The sequence below is a fragment of the Suricata suricatta genome, chromosome 7 (assembly GCF_006229205.1).
Source record: "Suricata suricatta isolate VVHF042 chromosome 7, meerkat_22Aug2017_6uvM2_HiC, whole genome shotgun sequence".
Lineage (NCBI taxonomy): Eukaryota > Metazoa > Chordata > Mammalia > Carnivora > Herpestidae > Suricata > Suricata suricatta.
The window spans coordinates 90526938-90547517 of NC_043706.1; the positions used below are offsets into that span (position 1 = coordinate 90526938).

General features: G+C 42.5%; 1 protein-coding gene across 3 annotated transcripts in view; it reads right to left on the minus strand.

Moving 5' to 3' along the window:
• Nucleotides 1–2316: 2316 nt before the first annotated feature.
• The window catches only part of BVES (blood vessel epicardial substance), a 33635-nt gene continuing 15371 nt past the window's right edge, over nucleotides 2317–20580 (minus strand). For all 3 annotated transcript variants that reach the window (XM_029945300.1, XM_029945299.1, XM_029945301.1), the window contains exons 6-8: nucleotides 19455–19622; nucleotides 18430–18571; nucleotides 2317–3497 (exon numbers count right to left, since the gene is read on the minus strand). In XM_029945300.1, coding sequence (XP_029801160.1) covers nucleotides 3373–3497; nucleotides 18430–18571; nucleotides 19455–19622 — 435 coding nt within the window. In that variant the 3' untranslated portion in view covers nucleotides 2317–3372. The remainder of the gene's footprint in view (nucleotides 3498–18429; nucleotides 18572–19454; nucleotides 19623–20580) is intronic.

Consider the following 20580-nt stretch of genomic DNA (forward strand, 5'->3'; position numbering starts at 1 on the left):
ACACAGTGTTCTGTCCTGTCAGATCCTAGGGAATTTGAATTGAATAGGTGAGGATTTCTAATCACCCTGGCTGAGAAAAATTAGGAAGAGAGATTGGGAAACCAAGGTTGGAACAAAGGAAGGGAGGGGAAATTGAGGCATGGCAAGGTCAGAGGTTTCTGCCAGAGCAGCTTTAGAAATGTCCAAAGAAACAGATAAAAGAAATATATAACTGTGACTCCTGGGAGTGGCACCCGGGTGTCTGCAGGGAGGAGGGCACCGAGCAGGACTTGGGCATGCAGGGACTGACCTGCGTGCCTGAGTGCTTGCTGGGAGCTACCACACACGCGCTGGCATTCAGTCTTCCCCTGAGGCTGGAGTCATTGACTGGGTGCGCCAGGGACAGGGCGGAAGGTATAGGTTACAACGACTCTCCCCAAAGACTTTTTCCGGCATCCAAGAAGCTCTGCCTTTGGGGCCAGGACAGGACCTGGGAGGCAGGAATTGGCAGTTCCAAGTTATAAAATCCAAAAAGCTTCAGACGTGGGGAAGGAGAGCCAAACACGAAGGAAGTGGCATCTGCCAGTGCGTGCACTATGAGCAGCAAAGCACAAGGGTGTCCAATGACAAAAGGGCGATTGAACCATAGGGAGAAGTGGACACAGTCTCAGAAAGCAACAGTTGGTAGCTGACTATTATATAGCACCCATTATTACTAATTTAAGATCCATAAACATCATTGAGTTTCTATCTAGTTCTCTGCTATTGTTTTATAAATAGAAATATGAGGGCTTTCAAAACATTACAAATGACACATATATTCTGGTATAAATGTACACTCCTGATTCATACAATGGACTCGATGTTACAATTAAAACATAGTAGATCTGGAGTTATATATAGAATAATTTTTGCAGATCATTTTCTGAACCTTGGTCACACAGCTAAGTGAACACCAAAAAACACAGGAAGCGTCTTAGTGGTGGCTTTGGCAGCAGACATGTGTTTGGTCTATGTATTTATGCCTTGTACAAAGATACACTTGTTCGCTTGTGCAGATGAGTTCAAAGTCATCCATAGGAGATCTTACACTTAAAACTGTTCTGTTTTCTTATCTTGCTTTTTTGCTATCAAGTCTACGTGGGAGGGCTACTCAGTAGCTTGCGTCTCCTTCTCTCTGAGTCTCACTGTCTTTAGAGGTGTGTATTTAAAAAGAGTTTCATGTTTCCCATTCAGGCCAAGTGGCCTTTTAAGATTCCTAAGCTTGTGATTACAATCTTCGTTATCAATAACACGGATGCGTGTGCATGTGCACACATGGATTTTAATAAAAACAGTAAATGAATTCATATCATCTAATTTTAGCAATGTGCCTTTAAAAATGTTTGTTCCCAGTGCCACAGAAAAAGACCTCTAAACACATGCAGGCTGATCATGAGAGATGACCCTTCCCGGTGTCTGAGCTGGACCAAGTGAGATAAACCTGAAGGTGGGTCAGGCTAAGGAAGCCCCAAGGTTCTGTGAATGAATCCACAGAACATTAAATTCATGGCCTCAATAAAATTACTTTCTATTCAGGGAAGGATGTAATTTCTAGTTACTCTACAGAGTGATTTTGTAGATGAGTCTCACGCACGTGTAAACTAAATGGTCTACATGGCCTTACTCTAACCGTTCGAGGAAAGCAGTTCTAAGGCTGTCACGTTATAGTCATCCACACACGTGATCTCGGGCACCGCAAGAGACTTCACCTGAATGAATCTTTACACTCTTAAAGCCAAGGCTAAGTCATTCATCTGTGCTTCAGTTCCTCCCAACAAATTTATAATTTAGAAAATGGAAGAGGCGACTCTCATAGGAAAGTGAAATCAGCCTTTCTACTGTGATGTTAATAAATCAACATTTGATAAAGATGTTAGGAGCTCGAGTCCCAGTCTGTGGAAATTTTCTTAGTGAGTGGCCGAGCATGTAAATTTAACTCAAGTGAAATTACTAAAATAATTAGCCTCAAATAAATGGATTTAGGAAAATGAGGTGACCCCTAGACTAGCTTATCTACCTTCTCTAACAGAAATCACCTCTTGGCAAGAGATGCTGCTTTTGGCTCAGCTCACTTGAAAATAATTTCATTTGCAATTTTTCTTAGCTATTTAATATAACAGGAGACTGACTCAAGTTGGTTCTGGTGGATAAAATCAACATGACGTATGACAGCGTGTAGCCAATCAATGGGCTTCCCCCAACCGAGTGCCACAGCCACACTGACCTGTTTAACAGACGATTTCAGCAAATTTCGCATCTCCCACCATACATGCCACTGTTTCCTGAAACATGATTCTAGTAAAAAAAAAAAAGGGGGGGGGAATCTGGAATCAAAGCCTTCAAAGCAACTTCTAGGTTGGGTGCCCATCTCTTGGCTTATGGGGAACTGTCTGCCCCCAAAGCTGTGTTCACATTCGTAACTCCGGCATTGGGTCTCTGGCACACATTTTAAAAAGACACTGATGATTCTGGAGGGACAGTTTGAAACGTCAGAACACCGACCAGAGAATGAAAATTGCTCCTTCGGTTGCCTCATTTTGTAACATTTGTTTGGCCACCTGAGTCCCCACCCTGAGTAAAGCGTTCCCCACTCCAGACTGTGTAGGTCAGGATGGCTCCAAATCACAGGTGAGTTGAGTTTTGCCAACTTACTGAGCTCTGAATCCTTCCATCTGCTATCTTTGCAGTTTTGGGTTTCAGACCCGATTATAAACAGCATGATATAAGGGTAACGTGAAGAAAGTCTGATAAGTTTTGTTCTTTATCTCTACACAATGCCCAATAAGTAAAGTGAGCTAGTGGACTCCTGTGTCTGATTTGGGAGGGGGGAAAAACACATAGAAAACACCAGTCAAATCACATCTTTCTTTGAAATTTTCCAGCTAAAAAATCAATTGAACAAGGCCTGAGAATCCCTGCTTTTGAATGCTATCTCAACTTCGATTTCAAACTTATACTGCTCATTAAAACTATCAAATAGACAACCCATTGCCACGGTGGAGAAAAAACTGTGAGGAAAATGAACCACAACTCAGAAAAGGTAAGTGAAAAGGTATTTGCATTGACAGTGCTAAGTTAAAACAATAATATATCTAGAAAATACTATGAAAATATATATCTCAAAATAGAACTAGGTTTCGTCAGAAGGCTCAGTAAAACAATTGCTTAGAAAGCTGATCAATAAAAAAGGAGAGCAAACATAACCTTCCCAGGTTTCGGCCCTTCCTTCCTCTCCTGCCCTCAGACTAGCAGTGCTCAAGCAGAGTGATCATAAGCCACGAAGAAGTGCTGGTATTTTTCAGGATCTCTTCAAGACAGACCCCATCTTGGTAACTTGGCCCCTCTGCCTGATCAAGGCAACTGATGAACTTTAAATGCATTTGGAGACGGGGGCTCAAAGACCTCGTCGTCATCTTCCACGCCTTCTTCTATCGGTTTCATCTTGGCAGAGCCGCGCTGGTGTGGGGATGGCACATCTGTCAAAGACACAGAAAGACAAACCACTTAATGGACAGTCTGCCCTGATGTTGGCGTGATGTATCAATTATTGACTCCAAATGAAAAGTAAAACTCTCTGGGAATCTACAGCTGGTACCGGGAATGCACTCTCCCCACCCATTGTATTTGCGATTCAATATTTCAATAAAACAGAGGTCAAGAAATGATTCTCAGTTGTGAGAACACATGTGAAATGGATTCTACTACACGAACGTGGATGATATGAGCTTCTCAAACACATGCAGTTCCCAGTTTCAGGCTGTCCTGAAATCTGATTAGGACTCAAAATGCATTTTTCTACATTAATATCATACATGGTGACTTGAGTTCCTCAAAAGCTGATTAAACTCCTAATTTCCATAACGAATCGTCCGTCCTGAAGCTACGGAAGCTAACACCATCCGAAGCACCACCTAAAACAACAGTTCTTGCTACCACCTGTCTAGCCACTCTCTGGACTGATACAGGAGGGGGAGGGGGAGGGAGGTGGGAGGAGAGGGGGACAGGGACAGGGGAAGGGGGTAGAGCCCACGCACACAGGAAGGAAAAGCCAGGTGAAGAAAATGCAATCCCAAGTAGCAGAGGGCGCAGGAGCATCCTAAAGCCTTTCAGGATGCCGTTCTAAGCAAGGAGCCAGGCGACAAACGGCTCAGTCATTCCCTCATTTGTTCATGCATTTGCCAACTGTTTATTGAGCATTTACCACATAAGGGACACATTGATTGATGCAGAAAAAAATACGGTTTAAGAGTAAGAATAGAAGTTACTATAAACGGTAGAATTTTTATAAATAAAATATAAATAGTTCTCGAGGTGCTTAATGAACAACTCCCCTGACAGCATAAACTCCCTTCCACACACTTCCCACATTCAGTGTCAGGATCTGCTCCCTTGTGGTATCGTCTGCCCCATCCACACCCGTGTGGTGCTCTTGCTGTCCTTTAGCAGGATGGAAGGGTATTCTGTCAATTAGCAAATACTGAACTCAGGCTGGGTGGGAGGTTGATAATGCAAGAACAATGAGTGAAACCTGGCTTTTCAAATAGCTGGTATAGGGGCACCTGGGTAGCTCAGTCGGTTGAGCATCTGGCTTCGGCTCAGGTCATGATCTCAAGGTTCATGGGTTCGAGGCCTGCGTCGGGCTCTGTGCTGACAGCTAGCTCAGAGCCTGGAGCCTGCTTCAGATTCTGTGTCTCCCTCTCTCTCTGACTCTCCCCTGCTCACGCTGTCACTGTCTCTCAAAAATAAATTAAAAAAAAATTAAAAAAAAAAAAGCTGGTAGAGAGCAAGGGAGGGGTGGTGGGACCTTGCTAAAACACGAAGAAGAACTGCCAAAAGAAATTTATCAAGATCAGCTGTTAATCCCTGGCAAGAGTCAGCAGCAGACCGCAGGACTGGCCAGCGGACAGCAGATGCGGTAGGCTCTGAGGAGGAGGGGCGGGGCCGGCAGAGCCACACAGCGCAGGGGGAGAGGCCGCATGCACAGTGGTCAAGGCCTGAGGATCAGCAACCACGTCTGGGCTCAAAATTCTGCTCTGCTCCTTCCTAGCTCTGTGACCTGCACTCCATTACTAAGCCTCTCTAGGCCTCAGTTTCCATTATCTGTAGAAGGAGGTATTCCCAGGCCCTGCCTCACAGCGTTGTTGGGGGGATGAAACAATAATCCTGGGACGTGCTCAGCACCGTGTGGGCACACAGAGACTGCCACTGAATGTTTATTACTGACTCCACAGTCCCAGTCACACACTGGGGAGATGCCACTCCCAACAGCCACATCATCCAATATAGAAAAGGTATTAATTACATGGCTGGACTTCGGTTTGGCTAATGTGTTTGTTGGACATGTGTGGAAATTGTTCATTTTCAAGCATTCACGGTCAATTAAAGGCTGAGTTTTTTGGGGAGCCTAACTGGCTGAGTCAGTAGAGTGTATGACTCTTGATCTCAGGGTTGTGAGTTCGAGCCCCATGTTGGGTGTAGAGATTATTTAAAAATAAATCTTTAAAAAAATAAAAATATTGAATCTTTTGAAAGACAACCACTGACATAAACTATAGAAAATAAGCCTCTATTAAAATGGTCTAGGAAACAACTCTGTCATAGAGCAAGCCTGGCAGAATCTCCCAGGAAAGCCCCCCCCTGTTTTTTAATGTTTTAATGTTTCTTATTATATATTTTTGAGAGACAGAGAGAGACAGTGCAAGCAGGGGAGGGTCAGAGAGAGCGGGAGACACAGACTCCGAAGCAGGCTCCAGGCTCTGAGCCCGATGCAGGGCTCGAACCCACAAACCGTGAGGTCATGACCTGAGCCAAAGCCGGACCCTTAACTTACTGAGCCACCCAGGCGCCCCCAGGAAAGCCCTTTTTATCCTATTTCATGAAGAGGCCAGCACAACCACCAAACACAACCTCTGATGGGCATGTCTACCCAGATGGCAATGAACCTGCGAGCTTCAAGGGTGAGCTTAGGCAAGTTCCTTCACTCTCTGTCCCTCAATTGCCCCATCTGTACAATAGAAATAATGCTCTTAATCTACTTCATATGATTGTTAAGAGGACTAAATGGCTTAATATTTGTATAGTTCTTACATCAGTGTCTGGGATGTAATAATCATTTTGTCAGTTTGTAAGTCAATAAAATGAGTGATTAACAAGGTCTTTGGAGGACAATGTCCCGAGTGATTCGAAAACTTGTTAAAACTCATTATTGGCTCTAGAAAGGGCAAATAAAAAGACGTGGGACTTGTGCTCAAATACGGGTTTGTGTTTCTCAATCTAAACTGTGCCAAGAGCAGTGAAATTGTCTTTAAAAAACTGGCCATGGCTTTCATCATATGTCTAGCTTTAAGTAATGATCAAGCCTCATAAAACATTAGTTTAGGCTGAATTTCCACAATCACATAAAAACTCTCAGAGCAGGGGTGCCTGTGGTTCAGTTGGTTAAGCATCTGACTCCTGATTTCTGCCCAGGTCGTGATCCCATGATTCTTGAGTTTGAGCCCTGTGACGGGCTCTGTGCAGACAGCATGGAGCTGTTTGGGATTCTTCCTCTCCCTCTTTCTCTGTCCCTTCCCCACTCGCATTGTCTCTGTCTCTCTCAAATAAACTTAAGAAAAAATAAAAAAAAATAGACACCAAGTCTTCTTTTTTGAAAAACATTTTTTAAACATTTATTCATTTTTGAGAGAAAGAGGGAAACAGAGACAGAGCACGAGCAGAGAAGGGGCAGAGAGAGAGAGGGAGACAGCTCCAGGCTCTGAGCTGTTAGCACAGAGCCTGACACGGGGCTCAAACCCACAAAGCCTGAGACCATGACCTGAGCCAAAGCCAGACGTTTAACCAACTGAGCCACCCAGGTGCCTTGTTTAATTAAAAAAATTTTTTTTAACAAGAAACTAAGACTTCTGATTGGTGCTACTCCCACAAAAAGGCAGCTTCTTCCTACGGTCTCATTCTTGTCACTCTCTCTCTCTCTCTCTCTCTCTCTCAAAATAAATAAATAAACTTTAAAAAACCTCTCAGCAACAGTAACAAGATGGCACATCTAAAAGCATTAAACTAAATCAATAATGTAGAGCAATCAAACCTAACTGTATAACACACATAACAGAAACACACCCAGTTTATTTTGACTGGGGAAGTAGGTCTAATTGACCTGGTTTGTAAGCCCATCTATCAAAGCAGGGGACATTCTACAGCATCCTGCAGCTGCTATCTATACGTGGGTCAACATGTTCCCTGCGCCCTCAGCTCCATCACCGATAGGCGCATTTTCTTACTGAGAGAGAATAAAGAGGGGACCCAACATAACTGGAAATGACCTGGTGAAAACCTTCCAAGAACATTCAACTTCTCTGTGAAAGACTTTATCCAGTCCCCACTACATTTGCCTGGGCCAAGGAAGAGGTGGGGTGCTTACTACAAAGCATTAAAAAGACAGTAATGTAGGAGTCACCCACCGTCCTGGGGTGACACTGAAATGTGTCCAAGTCGGGCCTCCTTCCCCTTCCGGTCCAAGCTCTGGCAAATTCACTGCTCCCTGAATCCAAGCCCCCCTTTCCTCTTCTCCTCTTGCTCTTCTCCCTACCTGGACTGGTTTCTCCACTCCTGTCCCTACCTGCCAATTCCTATCCATCACTCAAGGTCAAGGTCAAACCCCACCTCCTTCCTCTGGAGTCTTCTGTAATCTTGTGTGGGGAGATTCTATTCTTTAGAAACCACAGCCCTTCCACATTCTATATTTCTTTATGATCACAAGTACAGGCCTCTATCCCTGACTGGGAAACAAGCATGGTGAGGGCTGTGGACCTCTTCCCTCCTGCAGAAGTCCCCCCCACACAGCCAGGTCCTTGATGAGTACCTAGCACAGGAGAATAATAACTTAGGACATGAAACTCCACATGGGGCCTTCAGAAGGCTGATCCTGAGGATGAGGGGAAAACATGGCCATCAACACTAGTGCTCGACGGGTCAGTTCCCCACCACCCCAGCGGGGAATCCCCACCATTCCTGAAGTGCAGACAGGTCTCGAGCTACAGTAAAACCTCACTATGAAAAGGACTGTTATTACTATATTCTGTGTCCTGCTCCCTGAGGGAAATCATTTTTACATGGTTGACTCAACAACAGTGTTCATACCCCAGGTTACAGCACGTGCGGATAGCACGGGCAACTGCATATAGACGATGGGACCCTGCCCACAGCACGGGCAAGGGCACCGTCCCCTGTGGCAACCGGTGGGCTCGGTGGATCATCACCTGCCACGAGTTTTCATCCAATCAGCAAGAAGAGCCCCTGAATGATGACAGGGCACTCGAGTCTGGGGTAAATTTAGGGAAATAAAAATGGATCGGATGGGGGTCTCTGACTCGACCTTATTTTATTTCTCAGGAACTCGGTGCACTTTTCACAACAATGCACGCTCACCACATCCATACCAATTTCTACTTTATACTCAGAAGGGAAAGCAAAGACAACCCAGACAGCCCGTGAAAGACAAGCGTGAGGAGGCTGCTGTGGATGAGCGCCTTCCTCCCCAGCAAGTGGACACCTCGGCACAATCGGATCCTGGCAGGATGAACCGGGTGGCCCGAACGGCTGGGCTCACGGTCTCTCCACCGGCTACTAGAGAGACTCTCGCTTCAGGCTTGGAGTCTGGGGCAGCGCCCGCAAGCCCCTCTGGTCCCAGCTCCCACAACGGTGCCCTGGTGCTCTCCTCCCTCCCCGCAGGTGCCCTGGAAGGCAGCAGGCACTCGGCCTGCCTTGTAACCGCTGCAAGCTACCCAGTGCCAGCCAGCCGCCTGACCCCTCAGGAGGATCAGGGTCATCGAGAGAGGGCCCACACGTTGTCCCGACCCCAGTTAGCCTGAGCCTCCTGTACCAATGAGGGCCAAGGGTGACGTTCACCTGGTCTATCTGCGGATCCGTCACTGTCACAGGGGAAAGACAGGCTTTGAGGAACAAGGAGCTCATCTGCCCTAGACCCTATGCCCTCTGACCTTGGCAGGAGACCCACTGGCTCAGTGGAGAGACTCAGTCACCATCACTAGGCTGCTAGAAAGAATTTCTTTGTCCGCTAATAAATCCAAACCCAATTTGGAGAGTAAACAATAACAACCCCCTAAAAACTATTAAAGAGAGAGAATATTCTGCTTCAAGGGAACCATCTCAACATATCACAAGTTGAGCATTAATAAATTCTTTCTACAAGTTTGCCTGGTTTTTCATTAACTTTATGCACTGATGTATGATCAGAAATTTGCCCAGAAGGTCCAACCTTACCTAGAGGAAAGAGCATAAGAAGAGAGAGAGGAAGAAACGGAGCTTATCTTTACTGAAGTGCTTTTCAAATTACTTTTGCCCCTCAAGGACTTTACCATGAGGTATGTGACCTCTGTACAATGCTTTACTTTCATTTATTCCAAATTCTAGACAGGCAAATCATTCCATATCCATAAATTTTCCAGAAAACTGATTTTTATCCTTTTTCCATTAAGACTGCGTTTACAGCTGGGAGACAGAAGTGGTTAACTACATCCTTTGGAATTGATTATAATTAAGAAGAGATAATTAGCATTATTTTCTGCTGTGAGCTATAATCATCTTCTACTTGGCTCTGGGTGCCAGTTAACACAGTTTATTATAAAAGTATGTAAAACAAATAGTCTCAGACTGAGCTGCAATCCAGATTTATCAGGTGTGAAATTGTTAAACAGTTATGTCAAGAGTTACTGCTGCTTGGGGATGTTTCCTATTACACCAAGTGGCAAAAAAAAAAAAAATCTTCTATCAAAAAGACTTCTACATCTCTTCCACAGATCCCAAAGCACCGAGAAGGCACCGTCAGCGGAGGAGAATTTCCTCTGAGCTGTGCACCACCTTCAGTGGATTCAGCTGACAGAACGGAAGCATCAGGCAGCAATCCTGAGCAGAAGAAAGAAAAATTCAAACTCAAAAATATGGGATTTGGGGGCACCTGAGTGGCTCAGTTGGTTAAGCGTCCAGCTTCGGCTCAGGTCATGATCTCATGGTTCATGGGTTTGAGCCCCGCGTCGGGCTCTGTGCTGACAGCTAGCTCAGAGCCTGGAGCGTGCTTCGGATTCTGTGTGTGTGTCTCTCTCTCTGACCCTCCCCTGCTTGTGCTGTCTCTCTGTCTCTCAAAATTAAAAATAAATAAATAAATAAATAAATAAATACATATGGGGTTTGACGTAGAAGATACAGGTTTAGAAGTAAGAGCCCTGAACCACACAATGGCCCCTTTCGCTTGTGCCACATCACAGGGCGTGACATCACTTGTGGAAGATTTGGAAGCACAGTCTCTCCTCAGTAGACCTGTTCGGGTAGCAGCCAGTGCCGGATCCTAGTTGAGGAGGACAGGAGTTTGCACTGAGGCCCACTGTGTGTCCTGCAAGCATAAGCAAATCATGGGGGCTTAGCCTGCCTCACCTGACCCTTTCCTGTCTGTCTAACATTCACAAAGTAACACAGGAACCCTTTTTACATCTGAACCAAGAAGATCTTATTTAACAATCAGTCAAAATTCTGGTAGCCAGAGAAGTGAAAAATTAGGGAAGAGAAATCCCTTTTGACAGAATTCTGTCCTTGTTAAGCTTATTCTATTTCAGTGCGCTTCTAATTACAGGACCTGAGGGCATCTCTTAGCAAGTCAAAGTAAACAGACATATTTGTTGTTCTTAAATTCAGAGTGAAGGTCACACCGTTCCACAGCATGAATAAGCAACATTAAGTTTGCTCTTCCAATAAATAGAATATCGTGATATGAAATTTGTCAAGTGACTTTTTCTCCCTGCTTAAGAAACACAATTTTTAAAAAGAGAGAACACTTTTGTAAACTATCTAATATAATGTTATATGATTTTCCCCCTTTCTTCTGTTAACTTTCATGACATTTTCCTCATTCCTTTCAAAGTGTTCTTATTTTTATTATGTTTAACCATCTGGCCAACTGCTTTAGCAAGTAATTAAAAACCTTACAAAGGGTTTAGAATTTTAATTAGATTGTACAATATTTGATGAATGGGGATAGGGAAGGATTTTATGGTTTCTTTGCTAGAGAGGATTATCATCCCATTTCCTGCCTTGCCTAAGAATATCATAATATTTTTTTAATTGAAGGATTGTGTTTGAATTGAAACTTTCTGAACAATAATGATGAAGGGTAGTATGGCTTTCGTACCTAATTTCCCTTGGAGAAACTCAGCACCAGCACTGAAAACTCAAGCAAAGAAGTTTATGGCAAATTATAGCAAATAGACAGATTGAAGGTTAGTAGTTCCTGTGAGGTTTTCTCTGACTGAAGCGGTCATTCCCAGATCAATTTCTAACTACTCCCTTGGGTGGTCAGGGCCTTGAGCTGCATGGTGTGAGCAGCCAAGGAACAGTGGAAGTCCTGTAGCCCCTTCTTGCTCACAAAGAGAAAGCTGTAACATCATAGAGATAGCGGATAAACTCAGAACAGGAAGGCAGTTCCAGGATGGAACCTGTGTAAAGACCCAGGGAACAACCAGTCCAAAATGAGATAGGAGAATGGGAGGTTCCGAGAGGAAGATCTCTGAGAAAAAGGGTACACAGAATTGATGTGCTGAGAGAGTAGAGCTATAAGAAAAACCATGCAAGGATGAGGAAAAAGAAAGGCAACTAGAAATGTCTATAAAGACAAAAAGCAGTATGGTTCATTCATGGTTCATGAAGAAATAAATTGGATTGTAACCCAAAGACAGAATGAATAAAAAGCTACAAGATACTAGGGATATGGTGAATAAAATGGCCCTCATGCAAGTCAACAAAAATCCTTCTGGGGAAAAATAGGTCAGGTATGAAGTAAACCTTGATTAATTTTTGTGCTGTGAGAGGAGAATCCATTTGAACTTGATATTAGAAATAGTCTCCTTTGAACAAAACTTGAACAAAACTTTTGTTCAAAACATGAACAAAATCATGAGACTGAAATCAAAAAGAAATGTAGCCATAGCTCACTATTTGGTTCAGAATAAAGTATAATAAAGTCAACTCTGTTTATTTGCTTAAACTTTGCAAAACAAATCATAGAGAAAGCAAGGAAGACCTAATTGTTGTTGCGTAAGAGAATAGAGTACTTAATACCACTGAACTGTACACTTAAAATTGGTTAAGATGGTAAATTTGATGTCATGTATGTTTTATGACAAAAATATTTAAAAAAAGAGAGATAACAGAATATATTTGTTATCAACCTTGAGTGTTCAGAAGTTAAGAGACCCACAACAATGTAAAGGTAGAAGGGAAAAGAATAAGAAAGGGTAGAGACACTTATGTCCTCACCTTTAAAAATGAGAGAAAACAAAATGGAAGTATTATTTAATGTTACAAAGATATATATAGTAAAAGAATAAAAACTAGTGATATCACCATATTGGGCAGAAGGGCGAAGGGAAGTTAAAAGTGAGCTAAGTTATTAAAGATGACTGGGTGGCTCAGTCAGTTAAGCAGCCAGCTTCGGCTCAGGTCATGATCTTGCAGTTTGTAAGTTGGAACCCTGAGTTGGGCTCTGTGCTCTCCCTCTCTTTCTGCCCCTACCCTACTTGCGCTCTGTCTCTCAAAAAATTAGAAGAAAAAAAATGTTAAAAAAAACCTTTTAAACATGAGCTAAGTTAAATTAGTAGTAAGTTTAAGTGGATAAATCAATAAATAATAGGACAGTATTTTGCATTTTGGACAAATATTGTTCTGATGTGATTGCTCCTAGGGAGCAAATAGGTTGGAGGGGGGTCAGTTGTTTTCTCTGCAAGATTTTTAAAAATTTTACTATTTGTTATCTGTGTGTATGTATTAAATTAATTTTTAATTTTTTATTAAAAGTTGAACAATATGTAGTTGTATAAAATCCTTTGACTTATTTTACAGATGAGAAAACACTGTGTGAAAATAGAGGGCAGCAAATGGGTTGGTGATGACAGGAGTTCAGGACTCACACAGCACAGTCCCTACTGACTGGGGGACCAAGGACCCAGAGGAGAGAAATGTCCGATTTCTCAACCTTAGAGGCAAAACACCACACCCACCTGACTGGGCTGCTGTGAAGACGGGATGAGAGCACGTATGAACGTGGTCTGACTGGCGGCTGCCACAGCTGTGGGACAGAACCCCTGAACAGATGATCACTCCCACATGGGTATAGATACTTGCACGGTAAAAAGCAAAACAAGAGCATAAAACAATTTCAACACTCTTTGTTTCAGAGCTAGCCCAGTGACCTTGACCTCCAGATACTTAACCTCCATAAGCCACTCCTTACTTAAGTACAAAGTGGAGACACTGCTTTTCTCTAAGCCTTCTCGGTGGATCTGCGAACCGTTCCCTGGGTATTCCTGTCGCCTGATCATATGTCCTCTCTACCTCTCCGTAAAATTCACGGACAGCTTGTTGTTTACACATGCACAGCTGTTCACAGGGGGACTAGAATGCAGATTGAGTTGAACAGGTTATTTCAGGAGACCAGCCTTGAAAACTAAGAATTCTGTATTGTTTTTTTCTATCTTTCCAGGTAAATGAACGGGTAAGACAGCTGAGAGAAACTCATTATGTTAGATAATGCTGCTAGTCTTTGCAGATAAGAATACTAACCAGATGCAAGCTCACTTAAAGCATATTTGTGCAAGTTGGTCTTATGAAATTAGTAGTTCATCCAGAACACCAGGTTGATATCAATAACAAAAAAAATCTGAGATTTTTTTCTCAGTAAGAGATATCTAAATATGTTGTAGCATCTTTAAAACTCATACATTTATACAATTATATTATTATTAAAATTATAACTTCCAAAAAAATACATGGTTTTAACTAACAAAACCTTTCAAAGATGAGTTCCAACAGACTGCATTGCCTATGCTGCCTCAGAATTTAAAAAACAAACACACAAACCAAACAATAAGTTATTTAACCCCAATGAATGAAAATAAAAGTTCTACAACTTTTAAGGAAGCGGAATATGCTCTCCTGTTGCCATGACAATGCCTGTGCTTGGTGCCGTTCATCAGTGTGGACCTGCCCAGTACCATCCATCTGTGTGTGCGTTTTCTACACCACATAGGGAGCTGAACCTCCTAAGGAAGAGATGGTGAGGCACGCTGATGAGAACTTGATCCAGGAGCAGAGAGAAGAGAGCTTCTATCCACATGAGGGCATGAAATCCTTCCCACGTGTCCTGGACGTCTGTTCCTTCCTGTCCTTCTGTTCCACAATCACACTTCCAAAAAACGAGACAAGTAAATGAAGCAACAGGGAAGTGAAAACGAGTTAAGATAATAGGATTATGGGATACTGAATGAACAGGTAGGAAGCAATTTTTTGTCAGATTATCTCATTACTTCACTTTCTTATCTTTAAAGGATCATTTGAAGTGAAGGCAGACTCTGTGTGGCAAAGAGTCAAGATCTTGCTCTGGACTTAACATCATGTGCCACGCGTAAAAATGGAAGACACGGTAAGAAATGGTGTCAGCTCCATTGTGTTTTGTGCCTTCACAGGAATCTATGCCGGCCTGCAGATCCACCTACCAGTAGATGGGAAACACAAGAAACATCTTAATCACTACCATGGGGAGGCGGTCAGCAAAACTACAGGCTGTAGGGAGGGAGTCCTACTTCTCACTACTCCAAGTGTAGTTCAGGGACCAGCCTCATCAGCATCGCTGGGGCTCCTGTTACACATGGGGGTGCCAGGCCCCGCCCCAGTCTGCTGCATCAGAACCTGTAATAAAATCTCCAAGTAATTCACATTCACTTTTACATTTCAGAATCAACATTCTGTAGGACAATCAAAACAAGACAAAACAAACCCTCTGCATGGAGTGGCAATGACCCCAGCAGCAGCTGCTCTGTGGCGTCCCAGAGTGAGGACGACACGGGCCTGGTGCAGCACCCTGTGTACACCTGAGCGAGAGCAGCCCCTTCCTCCACCGTAGCCAGAGATCTGGGAAGTAGTTAGTGCTGTGTCTTCTAGCAAAAGCTAGTATGTGTCTCTATGCAGGATTACACTGAAGATTACTTGTGGTTATGTACACAGAGTACCTGAAAAAACAACAGCTACTCTTGTCCATAAATGTTTGCTCCCTTCTCTCCTCAGCATTCGTGAAGCCTCCAGCACTGATGAGAAAGGCTGCCATAAATGCCCCCACGTGCAAGGCAGAAACCAGAATGGTCAGAGCACGGTCACTTGTTTGATGGGCCTCACATTTACAAAGATCTACCACGTACTCAAAAAGGGGAAATTTTGTTAATTCAGCCCAACAGTCTTATGAGATTGGTTCTGTATTCTCTGTTTTACATAAAATGTAATCTGTAATACGGAAGGGTACGTGGCATATGGATGGGTCTGGCAAAAAGAAGCCCAAAACCAAACCAAAACAAAACAAAAAAAACCCCAAGAAACAAAAAACCCAGACTTCAGGAATTCTGAGCTAAAGTCTAAGAAAGAGAAACTAGTTTTTGATGAATTGCATGCTAGGATAAATTAAATAATTCACAGTTAGTATCAATGATATGGTCAAGTACTAAAGTCTTCCATGAAACTGCAGGAAGCAAAGCCAGGAAACTTACAACAAGGGTTGGTCAAAGGATATTAGGTATGAGCATGGCTTTGTTGTGTAATTCACACACACCCACGTTCAAAAATATGCTCACACAAGTAGCATTTGTATCGATATGTAAGATTTTGCACAATAAATCTGAGGCTAAAATCATTAAATAAGCAACTTAAGCAGGTTGTACATATTTCTTTTTTTAATGTTTATTTGAGAGACAGAAAGAGAGCGAGAGAGCATGTGTGCTCACAAGCAGGAGAGGGGCAGAGAGAGAGAGAGAGAGAGAGACTCTCAAGCAGGCTCTGTGCTCTCAGCACCGAGCTGGCATGGGGCTCAATCCCAGGAACCATGAGATCACGAGCGAGCAAAGATCAAGAGTCAGGCGCTTAACCAGTCGAGCCCCCCAAGTGCCTCAGGTTGTACATATTTCTAATACAGCGAAAAACAACTAGACAAGGGACCTGACAAGTAAAATGCAATCCTGCATTCAAGGGGAGCACACTTCTGTACAGACACAGAAGTACCAATTATCCATGCAGGAGATGGCTGTTTGGATTAAACCCATGAATTACTAGAAGGAAGAGGGAAGGAAACAGACTAGAAGTTGTGGCCAGAACCAAGCCTGTGATGAGATATCACAACTCATGTCAGGTTGGAAAGGTCATGTGACTTGATGACTCCCAAGTTCCACAACTAATAATGATTAGAGCGAGATTTGAACCCAAGTCTGTATGTACACCATGGGTGATCAATCCAGCAAGAAATGTAGATTTCTGGTAACACAAACAGTACAAATGTTAATCTCAAAACATGTTTTAATTCTATGTAAACAACATATTCTAGATAAACATTTTTTGTAAAATGTTATTTTACTCCCCCAAAGATATAGATTATACAATGAAATACTATAGAAAAACCAAAATGTATTAATTATTATTATTTAATTCCCTTTCTGCTGACCTTTCATAGTATAGTAATTGCTATACATGTAATTAAGATGGGTCCATTTGAAAATGCTTACTGACCTTCAAACTGTTTCAACAAGGCAGATAATGCATTTGATATGCTGGCAGACTGCAGAGTTTGGTCAGCCTCAGTCAGTACTTGAAAATGTTACATTACAATAAAATACAACCATCTCCCATTTCCCACTTGCCTACTCCTGAAATCTCCTTTTGGTCCACAACACAGGCTTTAGTCATGTGTCTAGGCTTTGCTTTGGAAGCTTATGCTTAAATGGCTTTGTCAATTCCCGCCTCTCCCGACTATGCGATCCTTAATCCAATTTATCTGAAGCATCCAAAGTTACAAGACCATTTACATAAACATTTAGGGATTGTTGAATGTGTACCTGTATTTCCTTAAAAATTACTTTGGATTAACACACAATTGGAAACTTGTTTTTTAGTTTTTGCAGTGGGAGAATCTGTCTGACTTGTTGCTACTTCAAATGAATTTGTTCACAGGGCACCTGGGTGGCTCAGTGGGTTAAGCATCCACTCTTGGTTTAGGCTCAGGACATGATCTCATGGTTTGTGAGTTCTAGCCCTGCATAAGGCCCTGCACTGAGTGCCCAGGGCTTGTTTGGGATTCTCTCTCCCTTGCTTTCTGCCCCTCTACTGCTCACATATGTGCTCTCTCTCAAAAAAAAAAAAAAAAAAAAAAAAAAAAAGGTAAACTTAAGGGGCATCTGGGTAGCTCAGTCAGCTGAATGTCTGACTTTGGTTCAGGTCATGATCTCATGGTTTGTGGGTTCAAGCCTCACATCATACTTGCTGTCTTCAGTGCAGAGCCTGCTTCAGATTCCCTGTCCCCCTCTCTTTGCCCCTCCCCTCGTTGCACTCTCTCAAAAATAAATAACACATTAAAAAAGTAAACTTAAAAAATGCAAATAAGTTTGTTCAAAGTTCTACTTATACTATCAATCTTGGGATAATTCTTACAATACTTTTAAGCATTAATTTTAAGCACTTAATTCTTAAAATAATTTAATTTCTCTCGTTTTACTTACTAATCTTCAACATCTCTGTCTTGAAATGTTACATACTTAAAATGTTTTAAATCTTGGAAAAGATTTAATGTTTCCAGTCTTGGAAAACTCACCTTTTGGTGGGTGTGTGTGTGAATGAAGTAACTGACAGGGGTATAAGTAGTCTCCTTCATCCTCAGAAATATTCTGTTACCCGATCACCTGTTAACTCTTGGTGCTCACACAATACCCAGTCAGCAGCAAAATCTCCAACAGTTACTTCCTATCATCTTTAACACATTGCTGGGTCGAGGCTTTCACTTACATGGAAATCATGAAAGCAACAAAGCCGAATATCCAGCAAACCATATGGAGTCTTTCACATTATCCCAGTGAACCCGTATTTAAGAAGGGTGCATGGCAAAACAAGGGAGCAATTTCTGAAACAGGAATAAGAGTTCTAAAGTTGGATTTTAGCTGATGTGCAGTATGGAAAAGGAAAAGCAAGAAAAAATTATTATTGGGGCGCCTGGGTGGCTCAGTTGGTTAAGCATCCAACTTCGGCTCAGGTCATGATCTCATGGTTCGTGGTTCGAGCCCTGTGTTGGGCTCTGTGCTGACAGTGCAGAGCCTGCTTTGGATTCTGTTGTGTCTCCCCCTCTCTCTGCCCCTCCCCAGTTTGTGCTCTGTCTCTATCTCTTTCTCTCTCAAAAATAAACGTAAAAAAAAAGAAAAAAAGAAAAAATTATTATTTTTATTGACAGATTGCGAAATCATTACTTGCAAAGTTATTTTTCTGATCAAAGTTGTCATTTGTCTATTTCCAATGACATCCAGCAGAGTCCTGGAGATGACTTACGGAGAGAGGACATGCTGGAGGTGGCCCGAAGAAACTGGTGTAAGCCGTCCTCACTGTCACTGGAGCTGGCTATACTGTTCCTCATCTCCAGCATGGAGATCTGTGTGCACAGGCTGAGCTGGTGTTCCAACTTTTTGGCCTTCTACAAAACAAAGTTTTAAGCTTTCAGAGATCTCTGGGACTTAGGTCATACATTCTCCGTAAACAGCACTTATTTTTCCTTGAAATAAAACTACCTGGTACATAGTAAGTGGCCAAAAAATGTTAGGTATAACCTTTATCATAAGCTTTACTATACATACATTACAAAAATTTAAAATACTCAATAGCTGATTTATTAAACTCAAAAATAACAAGCACCAACCTAATTTGACAAAGGGCCCAGACAAGGTGACTTTAAGAGAACACACACCCATATGCATAGTTCCTGGAGAACACTACTCATCACAGAGCAATGTTCTGCGATTTCTCTTCTGTCATCATTTTAATTTCCTTTTAAGCAATTGTAGGGAAATAAAGATCAAATTGCAATTGTTGAAGATCCATACAGCTCTGGAGTTCCTAACTGGACTGCCACAGGCTCCCTCCCATCACTCTCTTGTCAGTCATGGGCTTTCTGGAAGGGGGCTCCACCAGGAGGATATAGGAGACACCACGGTTATAGTGTGAACTTCCTGTTCACCTGAGTTTGTCAGTGTTTCTCAGTCTGCAACCTTCCTGCTGCCCTGCCTTCCCTGCCTGCGCTGCCCCCCGCCCTCCCTCCGCCTCACGGACCATCCTCCTTAGACTGATTGACTATGAGAGATCAGCACCACATCACCACAGTGGAGGTCCCTGACATTTAGAGACACCTCACCAGGTAACGGCAAATATAATAATGACAAAATATTTCCATGCTCTTGAGAAGTGATTCCCCTGAAGCATCTCTAAATTACAAGCATCCCCACTTCCCTTATGATTAATTAATAAAAAGTCAGAAAAATATATCTTGCATAAAGTGAGGTACACCTCAGAACATCACTTACTTTATCATTTAAGGTGGGATCATTCAACGAGTAGAGCTTATTGGTAATGTCTTTTCCTATGAGATACCTAAATATTTCATATAGAAACGGTTCTGATTCCAGAAAGTAAGTTAATCTTTCTCTTGACCAGCACAAAAATCTGCAGTTATCATCTGCAACGATGGTGACCTGCCCAAGAAACAAACAGCAAGAAAACAGCACATCTGTGTGTATGAATTATGATTGTAATAACTTGGGGAAAAGGAAGAGTAGAATAATTTAGTGGATAATATTATAGGAATGACTTACATATTAGTTAAATTAAATAAGATCTATATACATGAGCTTCTATAACTACTATAAAATAACATTTAAAATTATGTTTAAAACCAAGATATCTGCAGACTAAAAGCCAATTCTCCAAGTTTCGTTGTTGTGCTGCTCTCTGAGGTGTGGCGTCAACAGTACTGCCATAGAGTGTACTAGACCAGTGTTCCAATTAGACATATAATTTTTGTTAAATATTTCTTTACACACTGATGATTACAACAGAGGTTTAAGAATACGGCTTCTTGAGAGTTGGGGAGAGAGAGGGACACAAAACTTGAGAGACTATTGAATACTGAAAATGAACTGAGGGTTGAAGGGGAAGGGGGAGGAGGGAAAAGAGGTGGTGGTAATGGAGGAGGGCACTTGTGGGGAAGAGCACTGGGTGTTGTATGGAAACCAATTTGACAGTAAACTATTTAAAAAAAAAAAAAAAAGAATACGGCTTCAAGCAAGAGAACTGAGCTAATAAGATCCATGAGGCAACTTAGAGATGAAAGATCTCCTGGCCAGCCAACTCTGCAAACGAATACTAATGTATGAGAAAACAGACTCCTGTGAATTGGTTTTAGGGTCTGTGCTGTTAGTGAGGAATATGGCTAGTGAGGGTCTTTCCCTGGGTCCTTCTGTCATAGATAATTCTTGAGTGTTACCTTTCAGGGTGAGCTCCAAGATTTTGGGAAACCATACTTTTTCCTTGAGCACTGTTCCACAGGAAAGTGTGAAACACCGTAACTGCACCGCATAGAGCTCACATTTCTTCAAATAAATCCTTTCTCCAGAGCGAGGGGTGAAGCCCTCACAACTCAGTGTCAGGAAG